Source organism: Megascapheus bottae, chromosome 16 (genome assembly GCF_031878675.1).
Source record: "Megascapheus bottae isolate mThoBot1 chromosome 16, mThoBot2.hap1, whole genome shotgun sequence".
NCBI classification, from domain to species: Eukaryota; Metazoa; Chordata; class Mammalia; order Rodentia; family Geomyidae; genus Megascapheus; species Megascapheus bottae.
In genome coordinates, this window is record NC_143524.1 from 22,883,979 (window position 1) to 22,899,528 (window position 15,550).

At 31.9% G+C, this 15,550-nt stretch overlaps 1 protein-coding gene across 2 annotated transcripts in view; it reads right to left on the bottom strand.

Annotated features, from left to right (window-relative positions):
* Elp4 (elongator acetyltransferase complex subunit 4) overlaps positions 1-15,550 on the bottom strand; it is a 178,827-nt gene that overhangs the window by 89,355 nt on the left and 73,922 nt on the right. The window contains exon 10 of one of the 2 annotated variants that reach the window (XM_090347952.1): positions 11,559-11,823. The exons of the other annotated variant lie outside the window; for it this stretch is intronic. Coding sequence (XP_090204078.1) covers positions 11,818-11,823 — 6 coding nt within the window. The 3' untranslated portion in view covers positions 11,559-11,817. Of the gene's footprint in view, positions 1-11,558; positions 11,824-15,550 lie in introns of those variants that run through there. 2 annotated transcript variants of the gene reach the window in all.

Below are 15,550 nucleotides of genomic sequence, written 5' to 3' on the forward strand. Positions count from 1 at the left end.
AAAGTTGACTGACTTGTAAGGTCTTGAGATGAATTCTCAGTACCATCACAAAGGAAAAGAAAGAAAAAGGAAAAAGGACAAGGACAATTAAGAACAACAACAATAACAAAAAACCCTGCTTTTTTTGATGTCCTAACAGAACTCTTGGGGCCAAATTTTGCAGGCTATCTGTTTATGTTGTACTGAGGAATCAAACCCAGGGCTTCATGCATGCTAGGCAAGCATTCTACCACTGGGCCATGTTCCTGACCGAAGATTTTATTTTATAATAAGAGTTATCTACATATGGTTTTGGAAAAATATTTTACTATCCTAATGCCTTCACTTAAATAATCTAAAATTTTTCTCTTCTATTTTGTCAGTTCATTTGCTCTTCAATGCAAATTAGTTGGGTTAGTAAATATTTCAAATATATTCCTGAAAATTAATTCATGTACCTCTTAAAATGTTTTATAATATTTTTATGTTAAAGAAGAGGTATATTCACAAAATGGGTAAAAGTAGTAAATATGCTTATTTTCTTATATAACGTATCTCCTTAGCTGATATAGCAATAGTAAATATAGTCACTAAGCTAAAGCTGTGATCTTTCAAAAGTTAAGTAACTTTTCATGTATAGTGTTCAATTTGCTGTTATTTTAAATCTACTTTTTATCTTAAAATTTGAAATTTATTTTGAAAGACATTTTTATATTTCTGAGAAGCATTTTTATAATATAAAAATATTGAGATGGTCAAGAAATGGTAAATTCTATAAAGCCAAGGACTAATATGAAATACTTGGTTATCTGTGGTATATAAACAGTAGAACATTTTAGAAAGTACCTATTTTTTCCAAATGACTACAATTTTTAAATACACAGCAAAGCTTATACTTTCATGTGAAATGCTATATAAAAGTACTAGAATAGTTTTACAAAAATATGCTATTTAGAAGTACTAATGTTATAAATTAGGAGAGAGTGCAAAAGCAAGAGAGAAAAGAGAGAGAGAAAGGATAGTTGGAGCCCCATGTTACAAATGAAAGGATGCTTCGTAGCATATGGAATTGCTGCCATGTCCTTTCAGGGAAAGTCAACTGCTCTGTTCACCTCAGGCTCATCAAGGAGAGGCAAACTGTCCAGTTGAATGTCAGTCAGAGAGTGGTTTGGTTAAGACAGGTTAGTGGTATGTAATTATAATAAATAGTTTATCCAAGCACCAAATTCCTGCTTGGGAATCTTGGGCTCAAATTAACACAGACTCACTCATCACTACTAATGTCAAAAAGGTACAGAGAGACGAAATTTGGTTGTTAATAAGAAATCTGAGTCACAGCAAAAAAGCAATCAACTGCATAAATGCAATTTAAAACTATTACAGTTCAGAAATACTTTAAATAGCAGAAAAGTTATATACTATTAATTTCTTGCTGATTAATATTTAAAATGTCTATAATGTAGTTTACTTATTTTAAAACTTTATTCTCAAGGCAAGGCAGAGTAAATCAAATAAAGATTAAGGTAGCAAAAATAAAAGCAAATTTTACTATTTTAGTAGAATATTCCAAGAGACAACACTTTTTAAAAGAGAAAATAGTTTTGCTGACCTATGTGAACATTCAAATATTAAGCAGTTTGACAACTTTCTTAGGAAGAAACCAAGACGTACTTAAACCACAAACTTAAAATGTAGGAAAACTTAAGCTAAGTAACTTTCCAAATATTTTATAAACACTGGCAATATATATCTATAAGTTGCAGAATACTTGATTCTATTAGCACACACAAACTTTGGTATCTTTGAATCAGACTAACCCCTCCCTAACTAAATATCCACAAAAAGAATGTCCTCAAGTGTCAATGCCTGAAGTGATACGCTCTGACAAATCTAACAGCTCTTTCTGTGTCATTCCTAATGCACTTGTCACTCAGTATTATCCATCCTCATTAATGACAATGGGAAAGTTTATCTTGGGAACACGTTTTAAATCATCTACTCTTTACAATGGGACCATGAAATCTCTTACAAAACATGAGGCGGGAACTACTCTGACAACAAAACCCCTTCCTGGCAGCTTTATTCTTAATTCCTGTTCAAGGAGTAATCTGTTTATTATAAAATCATACAGAACAATATATTAAACAGAATTTGAAACAAGAATAGCTAGTGTGATTTTCAAGCTTACAAGTATTTTTACAACATTTTTATTAGGCTGAAAACATTCAATGGAGTCCTTTTTGTGAGGTTTTATGCAATCTTCTACTCTATGTTACATTACATACACCTTTAAAAATGGATTTTGTATTACTTAATTTAAAAATATTTTTCAAAGGCCCAAAACACTAATCCTTCGATATTCACTTTAAAATAGACAATCTGAATTACCTTAAATGAGGCATTCTTAATTTAAGTTACAATGCCCCCATGTTGAAATTTCCTAATTAAATGTGAAAATATTCTAACTTGGGTTTCCTGTTTTAAAAATAACCTCGGCAGCACCAACATTACTTTTAATACTACATTTACATTTTAAGCTTCACTATCAGTTTGTTGCTCTGAAATTCTTAGAATTTAAAAGAACGAAAATAAGAAGAAAATTTTGATCTAGTATGCTAATTGAAATGCACTATTTTAATTTGACTATCAATTATAGATCTAGGATAGTACATTTCTGATAAAAATCAATATTCTTTAGAAATATGTCCATTGCCTCTTAATATTCTGTAACTAGAAGTTGAATGCTATATTTTGTTTTACTTACTGTACAGTAAGATAATGTGCTAGAGTTGAAGCTCAAAAGATATTTTTTACAGGTATTATTACTTCTATCTGAAATCATCTGTGTATTCAAAATTGCTACCAAAAGAACCACTATATTTTAATATTTAAATTATATAAAACCTGTAATTCATAAAACATTTTTACTTCAGAATACAAAGGCATTATTTTCTTATCTCTAATTGAAGCTTTATATTAAAAGTAGAAAAAAAGTTTCCCTTGGAGGATGTTATTAAAATTAGGTTTCATGCTTAAGATTCTATACAATAATCACTGTGAAATGGTTAGTTTGATTTAGAATGTTTAATAAAATAGATATAAATCTAAGGATAAACATTCTAAAATTATAATTGTTCCCCATACATTTGCTATTTATTATAAATATAGTAATGGTATAGATGATAGCATTTTATGTATGGCTTCAGAAAGCAAAGTGAGTACAAATGGGAGGTTTCTTTGGCATCTAAGAGGATCTGATAGAGATTGATATAGGGTGCTTCTAAGAGAGTGAACTTTGAATAATTCCAGATATGTTGGATGAGAAAATATGTACTTACCATAAGAACCTGCTTTGAAGCCCTTTAAGCTCCCTTTTAATCTCCACATTTTATGAAATTATGTTCTCTTAAAGAGACATTAATGCTGTCTGATAAAATGTAGGTATTTTTCAAAAAGATTTGTATTCTATATGCAAGTGCAAATTATTTATCAAATGACCATGAGTATCTACTACTTTTCAAATAAAGTTTAATTTTTTTAACACTGTAAGCCATATCTTCTAAGCAGAAAGTCTCTTGGTCCACTTTTTCTCAAGCTCCCTCTAAAATAGAAGTTCATTGTAAATAATCAGGAATTAAGTATTTTTGGCCTTGAGTATGTACAATTTCAGACTTGCTAATGTAGTATAAAAGAAGCCATAGAGAAACCCATTAACTCTCTCTGTATTCCAATAAAGTTTATTTTAAAATGCAGTGGTGTTGTAATTTACCAATGGGCTATACCTGGTTGAGTTAATACAGTAAAATAAAAAGGGTAAAGTTGGATTTAAACTGGACTTTGCTTACTTAATATTACATGGGATATTTCAAATACATGTGAGTAGAACAATTGCATGCTAAAGTAAAAAAAAGATAAAGTAAAATAAAAGAAAGAAAGAAAGGTTCCACTATAGTTCTTTGAAGAGTAGATCATATTTCTAAAATGCTTTTTTATGTATTCTAATTTTGACAAAATTTTATGTTAACCATATGACTATAATGCTTTCATTTTGAATATAAATCTCCTTAACCTAAATTTTTATCTAGATCAGATTGGTGTCCCAGGAGAAAATTCTAAGAAATCAAGCTGATGAACTAGATTAAAATTTGTTAGCTTCATGTATATGAACAAATCAATGGGCTCTACTTCAATGATAGTCCTACATTCTTACATTATAGAAGTCAGGAGTTACTTTATTTTTTATTTTTATTTTTTGTGGGTCATGGGCCTTGAACTCGGCTTGGGTGCTGTCCCTGTGTTCCACAGCTCAAGGCTACCTCCTGCTGGCTTTGAACCTTGATCTCAGATCTCAGCCTCCAGAGTAGCTAGGATTACAGGTGTGAGCCACTGGGCCTGCACATTACTGTTAAAGTATATTTAAATTAAATTTGTTCAAATTCTATTTGTTTATTTGAAATAGGAAATGAAAGGGGGGAGAACAAGATGATTGGGAGGGGATGATGGGAGGGAAATGGGGACAAAAACAAGAAGGGGTATCTGTGTAAGAAGCAATGCACTTACTATCTGGCAAATATACATTACAATAAAAAATGGGAAAGAAAAAAATTCTATTTAATATCATTATCTCATCATAGCTCCTTTTTCACAAGTCTTCTGTATCTTCTTTTAAATTCAGAAGATATAGGCAAAGAAATCAACTATATTTATTATAGAATAGTAGGAATATTAAAAGGTAACTACTAGATCCAAAGGGATTAGAAGGTCTGATTTTGTCAGCTTTGGAAGACTATTAGAAATCAATCTAGATGTAATAGCTCACACAAGGCACCAGATTGGAAAGTCATTATTGATATTTATGAAGTTGCAAATTTTTAATTAAATCTTTTAGGATTGGTACATTCAAAATAATTCCCAGTGGCAGTAATATGACAATAAAATGATTTAGACAGCACCATAATTACATACTTCGATATTTTTGAAGGATATCATTTAGTTCATTTTAGCTACAACAGTTCATTATATTATCCAATATTTAATAAAGGTTACTTTACCTATGCAAATACTGAGTATATTAAGCATCTATGAAAAACTATTAGCAACATTAGATTATTCAGTATAGATTGAAGTGATATTTGTATGTTCACACCTTCTACTATGTTTTAAGCACTGTCAAGAGGATATTTCTTCATTCGTTCATCTACCCATTCACTCAATATACAGTGCCTAGTTCAGTTTTAGGGGTTTGAATTCAGTGCTTCTCATTTGCTGAGCAAGTGGCACTCTCCACTTCAGATAACACCTCCAGATTATAATTTCATTTTTTGAAACTAAAAAATCATACATAGTATGTAAGTACTGAAACAATAAAGACTATCATGTAAGCTAAAATATTTTATTTCATTTCTTTTTTGTCAGTCCTGTGACTCAGGATCTGGATACTGTCTCTGAGCTTTTGTGCTCAAAGTTAGTCAAAGCTCCATTTCTGGGGGGATGGTTAATAATGTTGCAATTTTTTCTTTAATTTCTTTCCTGTTTAAAAAAATTTTTTTTTCTAATTTCCCATCTTGTTTGTAAGTTTGTATGTTTTGGGGATGGTAAGGGAGGAACCAAAAAAGGTATACTCATTTGATACTACGTTGAAAATGATCTAACAACTTGAAATGACCTAACAACTTGTGTCTGAGGATAGGAGGGAAAACTAGGAGGGAACAAAAGAGGGAGTGACATTGTTCAAAAAGACGTGTACTCATGACCTGACTTATGTAACTGTGACTCCTATATATACCACCTTCACAATATAAAAGAATGAATGAATGAATGTATAGAGCCATGGATTTTCTTGCCTGGGCTGGCTTCAACATGGGATCCTCAGATCTCAACCTTTTGTATAGCTAGTAATACAGGTGTGAGTCACCAACATTTTCTTTTTATCAATAGTTTTAGTCATAATACATTTAAAAATCAGGGGCTTAGTTTACTCAACATAAGCAATACTAATACTTTATCATAAACACCACTTTTCTCCTTAAGAGTATTGGAAAGGTTATAAAAGATAGATAAAATAAATCACTATGTGTCTGACTCTTTTTTTCATACTCAATGAGGTTTTAACTACTACGTAGGCAAAATAAACTACAAAAACTTTACCATTTTGCTATCTGATAGTGGTAAAGGAAAAGTGAATATTATTACTGTAGTAGGTTTTGCATTACTTGGACTTGATGTATATATTTAAATAAATAATATATACCCAATGTACTTAAAGTGATCTTTAGAATATTACAAATTAATACATTTCTGTAATTAATTGTATCAAGAAAGTGATATTGGTATACTGTTTTGCCAAACTTGTTAGCAGTGGCTCATGCCTGTAATCCCAGCTACTCAGGAGGCTGAGATCTGAGGATCAAGGTTCAAAGCCAGCCCGAGGCACAAAAGGACCTGAGAGTCTTATCTCCAATTAACCTCTAACAAAAGGGAAATTGGGCTTGGTTCAAGGGTAGGGTGGTAGCCTTGCACTGAAGAGCTCAGGGGTGGCACCTAGGCCCAGGGGTAGAGTGATAGCCTTGAACTGAAAAGCTCAGGGACAGTGCCCAGGCCGAGTTCAAGCCCCATGATCCACTGTGTGTGTGTGTGTGTGTGTGTGTGTGTGTGTATTATAAACAAACTAGTATTGTGTTAGTCTTTTCTTTTGTTTACTGAGTATAAATTGACCCATTTATTTATAGGCTAAGCTAGGGCAATACATTAGCACTGATCCTTTATGAAGATCTTGTAAATGAGTAGCCTATTATAATATATACAAGTGACCTTTAATTTCACCAAAAGCCTTTTTATTTCAAGTTTTTTCCAGTGCTACACCTGGCTAAAGTAAAAGTCAGTAAAAGAAAAAAAAAACTGGCTGGGAGTTTGGCCTAGTGATTAAAGTGCTTGCCTAGCATGCATGAAGACCGGGGTTCGATTCCTCGGTACCACATACATAGAAAAAAGCCGGAAGTGGTGCTGAGGCTCAAGTGGTAGAGCTCTATCCTTGAGAAAGTCCAAGGACAGTGCTCAGGCCCTGAGCTCAAGTCCAGGACTGGCAAAAAAACAAAAAACAAAAAAACAAAAAAAACTTAGGTTACTGAAGAGAAACAGCAACAAAAACATCGTGTTCCAATTCATACAAATGAAGTATCAAAGTCCTCTCTTTAATATCCCTAAAAATAACTACTAATCAAGAAAATGAAGCTTTCTTGTTTTTAGTCATATAAAAATTAAAAGTTTAGAACATTCACAAATCATTCATTAAAACATTAAGAATTTAATTCAACTATAATACTGCTTTGGAAACAGTTATGCCATTCAAAATTGATACATACTTCTTTTCATAACAACTGTGTATTTTAAAGTTTTGCTACTTGAAAACATTCTGTGCAGAAACCTAGCTAAAATACTATGTTGTCAAATACGTTTCAATTGTTATTTACATGGAGCAATGACATTTAAATAACTTTTTCCAATATGTTATGGAAACAAAACTTTAACAATGCTTACAACCTAAAAAAGACTATGATATATCTTTGATAGTCTACAAAAACTGAAAGCAAATACTTATTTCCACTAAACCTTGAATATTGGATTCTCATTTCTGAAAAGCTCATGCCAAAATGATTTAGTTTGATTTTGTACAACAATGGTAGGTTGACTTGACAGCACCTGACAAAACAGTTAACTTCACTTATTCCTGATACAAAGGACCTGACCTGGCTATTCTCTAAAACATCCGTTGTGTATGTAGTTATGACCATAATGACCTTGCCATATTTTAATTCCTAGTTAAATAAGTGAACTGCTTTACTAGTACTGAGTATAAGGCATTTCCATTAAATTTCACTGTTTCTGGTCTCCAAATTCTGCCTTTTAAAATTTCAAGTCTATACTTACTGTAGTGATTTCTTAGTGAGGATTACAATTGTGTTGTATCAAGAATATATTTTAGTAAAGTACATAAAAAAACAAGATATTTTGCCATCATAAAATTTCTTAATTTGCTACAGAGAAAATTTAAAGCAACATCTGCAAAAAAAAACCCCAGTAGTTTTTCCTAAAAAATGAATTAAACCATTAGACTCAATTACAATAATATAAGTGACAAAAATTAAGAATCTGAAAAACTGAATTTAGTGAACCTTAATAGGTTGCATATATCTTAATCACAGGATATTCTTTGGTGCTCCAAAGCAATACATAAAATAATTTAAAAAATATAAATATAAAATAAAACATTCATTATGAGAAAATTCATATTTGTAAAATATTTAAATATAGAATGTGGGCAAATACAATAAATACATGGTAATCAAAATTTGGCAGATTTCTGAATTATATCAAATAGTTGACTAAACTAGGGGAACTACAATTCTTTGTATAGACTATTCCATTTTTATGTAGAATTTAGAAATCTTATAAAAAAGAAAATAAGGTTTTAAGGAATGTCTTTATTTTTTGAAAAGTAATTTTCCATAAGATACACATCATATATTATAAATAAATGAATGTATGAAAATACACAATATTGTCAGTGCACTATAACCATAGATATGAATGTTTTATTTATATATAAAATAACATCATGATTTAATCCTTTATATTTCACAATGTACTTCATGAAATCAGAGCAGGCATGTTTGCTATGAACACAAGAAAAGATACACATACATAACGTATGAAATTAGATAAAATATAAGTATGGAGGTTGTTCTGGCACTACTAGAGATTGAACTCAGAGTCCTGCTTGCCCTTGCCATGCTGGCACTATACCACTTGAGCAATGCCACCAACCTCTGAACAGAACAATTTTTAATTTCTCACACACTTGTATATATTTGTATATTTATATATGTATAGACACCAATATATATGTTACATATGTATATACCATACATACATTTTTGAGATTAGTAAAACTTACTTCCTATTTGAGAATCTGTTAGTGCAGATACTTTCTTGCTTAGGTACTGAAGCTAAACATTAGCTGAATATTGCATTCCAGGTATACATTGAAGATGTGTACTGCACAGCTTTCTTTGGATATAGCAGCTAGCAATTAGGGGCTCAGGCTTAACAACAAAATAGACTAGCCAGTTATTGACACTCTAGTTTGGGTAATTTAAGTTGCTTGATCTTTCCAAACTGTCAGTCTCTCTACTTGGAAAATGGAAGTAATAATGGCATACAGTAGTCTGATGTCAACTAAACAATACTATAAAGTACTGCAATTATTCAAGAAACTGGATAAACACAAGAAAATTTACTTTGCCAAATTAATAAAAAGTAACAGAGCTTTTGGAATACGACTACTTCCTAGTGTGGTTCTACACACAGAGTCAGAAAATCTGGATTATCCTGGTTATCACATAGGTATGAATTTGGGAAGATTATACGGGTAACAGTGTATATTTAAGATCTTCTGGCAAGATGAAATAAGAACTAAATATATCAAAGTATGTAGAGACATATAATATAATACCTATGACAAATGAAGTATCAAATACTTGTTTCTAAAAAACTGTTACTACAAATTATAAACCCTCAGCCTAATTTTGATTATGTTCTAAAATCTAAGTGCCAGTGATTGTATATAGAGATTCCCTTCTTGAATACCTGTTTGTTAAACATGTCATTTAAAATAAGATGTAAAAATCAAAGTTAATAAATTCTTTAAAAGTGATTAGAAGCAAGCCTGGACAGGAAAGTTCATGAGACTCTGATTGCCAATTAACCCCTTACAAGCCACAAGTAGCTCAAAGTGGTACAGTGCCCAGGACCTCCCTGAGTTCAAGCCCCACAACTAACTCCTTCTCACCCTAAAAAAAAAAAAATCCTTTAACAACTCCAGAAGTATTTATGGAGGTCCTCCCCCCCATCTCAGGATTTATTTGTAAGCAGGATAAATTAAATTACCACTACTTTGGAATTGATATTTTAGTGCTGAGATTAAAATAAATAAAAACTGATAATTATAGTAACATAAATGTTACACTGAGAATATGAAATGGAGTGGGTGACAAAAACAATACTTCAGGACTGGAGGGATGAATGTTTATTTTTCATATTTACTATGCAAAGATGCTATGGCAATGACTGAACTTGGAATGTTTGGGGCATAATAGAAACACTACCTTACATATGTAACTGTAACCCCTCTGCATATCATTGTAACAATAAAAGTAAATTTAAAAAATTTAAAAAGTACTCCCTATAGCAAAATGCTCAAGGCTATCACATTTATTAAACATTGGTATTTGTGGTACACTGGAGGATATACTCTATATTCTTATTTTGTAAAATTTAAAAATATGCTTAGCTGAGGAAATAAGACAGCTGTGAGCTGCCATCATTTTTTTTCTATCTTCTTTTGACACACAAATGACATATTGTGGGAGGAAGTGTTTCAGAGTGTATTGTATAAACTAGGTGAATTCTGCTATAGTAGATGTAGAAAGGTTAAAAAATATTAAATTACTATAATATAATTTTCCTAGAGTCAAGCCATAGAACAGATACAGAAATGTTCATGGGCAAATTTAGGAACTAGAAGAGATTTTTGTCTTTTTGCATCTTTTGCCAATGATGTGTTGTACAATGCTGGTCTTAAAGTTAAGGTTAAGTAATACACAGAGATATCTTTCATTAAGATACCAGCAACATAGTATTTTCATAACAGATTCATTACCAAAATTCTAAATAAGTGATTTGCTTGTGTAAGCAAGCATGTTCTTATTCAAATATATTACATTGTCCTTAAAGTTACTAAGTAAAATGTAGTTATGAATTAATATAAAACTGTGTAATGTGAAATGTTGGACCATGAATGAAGATTTTTATATGTAAATTATTTTAAAGTTATGAGACATTTAAAATTATTTCTCATAAACAGGATTCATTTAACCTAACTAGTTCTAAGCTTAATAACTTAGACACTGATGGCTATATAGAAACGTTAAGATGAATTGACTCTTTCTGGCTAGATGAAGCAATGATATTCTGCCAGCCCAACTTACTGGAAGTATGCGAAATGAACGCAAAAGCAAACAGGCCTTATGTTGCCCCAGAAAAAGTCAGCAAGATGGCAGTTTCAATCATTCGGAATAATACTAAAGCAGCCTTAGGCTTTTCTCAGAATGGAAACATGTCACTATTACTGCAATATTTCAACAAATCAGAAAGCAGAGAGAACACTTATGCAATCATATCCTGGAAAGGGCACTTTAACCAACATTTAAATGGAAAAACAATTATAAAGAAATTTCAGTAAAACTGTCAAGAGAACATAAATGACTCAGGAAATTTTTTTTAAAGTTTATTCAATGTGCTTAATAGATTTTTAAAAAGCTTACCACTTAGAAACAATTTTCTTTTACATTTTCCATAAGGAACTATTAGTGTAAGGACAAACTTAGATTAAGTGGTAAGTAAAAAGTTTGGTGTTCAGGATGGCAGTGAGAAATACTTATTTTTCCATGCAGTACCATTACTCTGGAAGATTTGATCAAAAGAAATAAGCTTTCGCAACATTTATATAGGAAGCTGAAAAATACTTCAAATATTTTGGGAAATAACCTAATCAGTATACTTCTAGCATGTGTCTAGTCATGTAGCCATCTTTGGTCAATCATCAAAAAATCAAAGGCAATTGGTATGACTCAACTCTAACTTTAATACCGCATGATTGTGTCGTGTAAGCTTGTTTTGTGTGAGAGCTGCTGTGGTTTTAGCAGAGAGATTAACAACCGGACCTAAGCTGGCCTCCAAACCTTGCCCTGCTGATGCCTCAAGCTCTTTGAAGTCTGATCATCATACCTGGCAAAACAACAGTGGGAAATAGGATGGTGTCAGATCTAATCAAATTGTTCGTGGCAGCACAGAAAACTATGGGGTTCACTAATTGGCCCAATTGCGGATTATACCTTTTGCTACAGATTGACGACAATAATTTAGTTAAATGATGTTTTCCCTCCCTTATCTCTTTTAATTAAGATTCCAAAGTGGGAAGAAATAGGATTAGACAGAGTCTCAAAATTATGTGCCCCTTGAGGTGGTATGCGATTTTGGTAAGTTCACTATGGCATGTGAAATATATATAATAAAAATCAAATGGAAAGTCTGTTTAATCTACAGGTCACTGCTGTATCTCTATATTACTTAGGAATTAAAGTGTAAATATGAATATGGTAATAAGATGAATATAGTTAAAATGTGACTGTTTAGAAAGTATTTCATTGTTAGAGTATTAATTTGAGTTTACTTCTGATTAGTGATTTCATTAATGTAAGCTGATTTCTATGTTCAACTTTGAATTTATTTTTGGCAAGGAATAAAAAAATAGTGTGCAATATCTGGAAGACATTATTATCAGAAAGTATGTATTAGACTATATGGCCTATCATGCTGCAACTTAGTAATGCTTCCAAAGCACGACAGTCACATTTTTTTCTTTTATTTTAGTGACATAACTGTGGACAGACATACAATTTAACTCCCTTTCCATCTCTAGACACACTAAAAACACATTTAACCGCCAACTCTCATTTAAAAAGCTGAAATAACTAGGCCGGGAGTTTGGCCTAGTGGTAGAGTGCCTGTCTAGCATGCATGAAGACCCAGGTTCGATTCTTCAGTACCACATACATTGAAAAAGCCAGAAATGGTGCGGTGGCTCAGGGCAGAACAAGGAAAGCCCAAGGACAGTGCTCAGGCCCTACACTCAAGCCCTGTACTGGCAAAAAAAAAAAAAAAAAAGCTGAAATAAATGTAGAAGGAAGCAAATATCGAGCTTAAGGTAGCATGCAGCAACTCCAATTGTTAAGCATTATCAGAGTGACTAGCAGTTTGTTTCAAATAATTCTGTAGTTATATCTGGTTATAGTAGTGCTATACAATGAATTCAAAGAAATGGTACCTATGACACTGGTCTTGAAACTTAAGAATAAGTTTATTAGGTAAGTGCATCAAAATAATAGCTACCTAATAAAAATTCACTTGTTTACTTTGTTACAAAAGGTTCTCAGTGGCTGAAGTATTAGGTCCTGTACTTAAAATTAGATGTTGAGTGGCTGGGAGTTTGGCCTAGTGGTAGAGTGCTTGCCTAGTATGAATGAAGACCCAAGGTCGATTCCTTGGTACCCTATACATACAGAAAAAGCCAGAAATGGTGCTGTGGCTCAAGCGGTAGAGCTCTAGCCTCGAGAAAGCCCAAGGACAGTGGTCAGGCCCTGAGTTGAAGGCCTAGGACTAGCAAAAAAAAATAAAAATTAGATGTTGAGGACCCAAGATAATTATGAATAAGCTCCATTTACTTTGACTCAATGTATCTGTAGAATACATGGACATACTATTTATGATAATTATGATTCCTGTACCAATTAAAGCCTGTAAAAATACTGTTGACATTGAAAATTTGTAGTTGGACATATATGTGTTTTTAAAATTTTGATGTAAACCTTATTCTTACTTAAATCAGAAATACTAAAACTGAGAGCTTAAAAACTGTTACATAAGTAGGAATCCCCTTTATAGATGTTATCACTGAAATAATACCATCTTTTCTTTAGAAAAATCAAAGTAGTAGAAAATAAATGCTAAAAGTACAAACTCAAATAACACAAATGCAGCTGTGATGTCATTGAATTATAGGTAGTAGCCTCATTTTAAATTCTACCAAATATATTCTAATGATATCCCAATTATAATGTAAAAAAAACTAGCTAATGATTACCCCAACATTATAGAAGAAAAAACATTACAGAAATTCAAACAATTTAAGTTCAAGTATTTTGACTCAGAAGTAAAGCCATAACATCCAAATCACAAACTTCAGACAAATCACAAACTTTAATTATGAAGGTAATGGGTATGAGTTCCTTGATATTTATAGTTGTATTATTTGGAATACTTTAAAAACCGACTTATACTTTCTATTACAAAAACTGCAGTAAAGACGTTATAACTGCTAAGTAAACAATAGTTATTTATCTAGAGTATATGCCAGTATTTCAGTGTCATTAGTATAGATATGAATCTACTATGGTTTTTGTAGAAGAGCTAACTTACACAGCTTTATAGTTAAATGTATTAGTAGTAGTTTATTCTGATAACTATTTCAACTTGGACAATATCCATACATATTCTACAAAGGAAAAAAATATTCCTTTTCTTTCTCCAAATCACTCAAAGACACATACTAAAATTGTTCTACCTGTTTGAAATCCTTAATAAGTTTTTGGTAAAGTAATCATACATTAAGTTTTCACACATTCAAAGCATAATGATTAGTTTTAAGAGATACCCTTAAAATAGGATGAAGGTGTGCTTGTTTCCACCCATGGCCCCTTTCAGACCACGTGACTAAGAGTAAATTCCACCATGTAACTAATTTGGCTTCATAGGACCAGGAAAAGTTATTTCTACTTTACTTGCCAAACTATCTTTTGCTTCTGAAAGTAAGATTCAGATTCAGTGGTACACGACAGTCTTAGGCTAGTTCAGAATACATTTTATTTTTTAAACATGCAAGGCCATTAAAACTTGTGTTGTTTATATTAAAATACGAAGACTTAATAGATAATTTTTTCTCAAAGAATTATTGGAGTAATTACTTTCAGGTTATTTCTACTTTTCTTTCTAGTTTCTTTAATATAGTACCAGAGATGTGTTATTAGTTTGGATATGCAAAGTATAATGAAGAATATTGTACTGAAAGCATTTAATCTTAAGTAAACTAAATGATTATTGTGCTCTAATTATATTGATATGTACTTCTATAAGGGTTAGTTTCTTAGTTTACAATTTTCTAGTCACCAAATTTAGTATTATAGCATAAACAAATTCTTTAGAATGGCTTTCATTTATATTTCTATTTATAAAAATGTGAAATCTGTTTTGATTAAATAATAATCTAGGGCTGGGAGTTTGGCCTAGTGGTAGAATGCTTGCCTAGCATGCACAAAGACCTGGGTTCAATTCCTCGGTACCACATACATAGAAAAAGCTGGAAGTGGTGCTGTAGCTCAAGTGGTAGAGCTCTCGCCTTGAGAAAGCCCAAGGAGAGTGCTCAGACCCTGAGTTCAAGACCCAATAATCTAAAAAGGTCAAAAGTTTGATTAACAGTACTAATTTTTTTATTGTTTTCATAAAGGTGATAGACAGCAGGGTTACATTTATGTAAGTCAGATAATGAGTACATTTCTTTTTAGATGTCATCTTTTCCCTTGTTCTCTCCCACTTTTTTCCTCTTGTTCCCCAATTACAAGACTAAGTTCTTACTAAAAAATAACTATTTGCTTTTGTTTTCAAATACTGTCCAAAGTACAGGATAGCAGTTAGAATACTTCTCTTAGTTTAGTATAGTGGCAAGAAGACTGAAACTCTCACAGAACTTGTGTGGCTAATATAAGATCTCTTAATGGTTCCAATGATAAAAGTGTGTCTGACCATTACACCTAGAACCTAAAGTACTGAAAGGAGGGAGGGATCCTACTTGACATTAAGTCCTTTCTCTTTCTCTCAAAGTGAGAGGTCATAAACATGA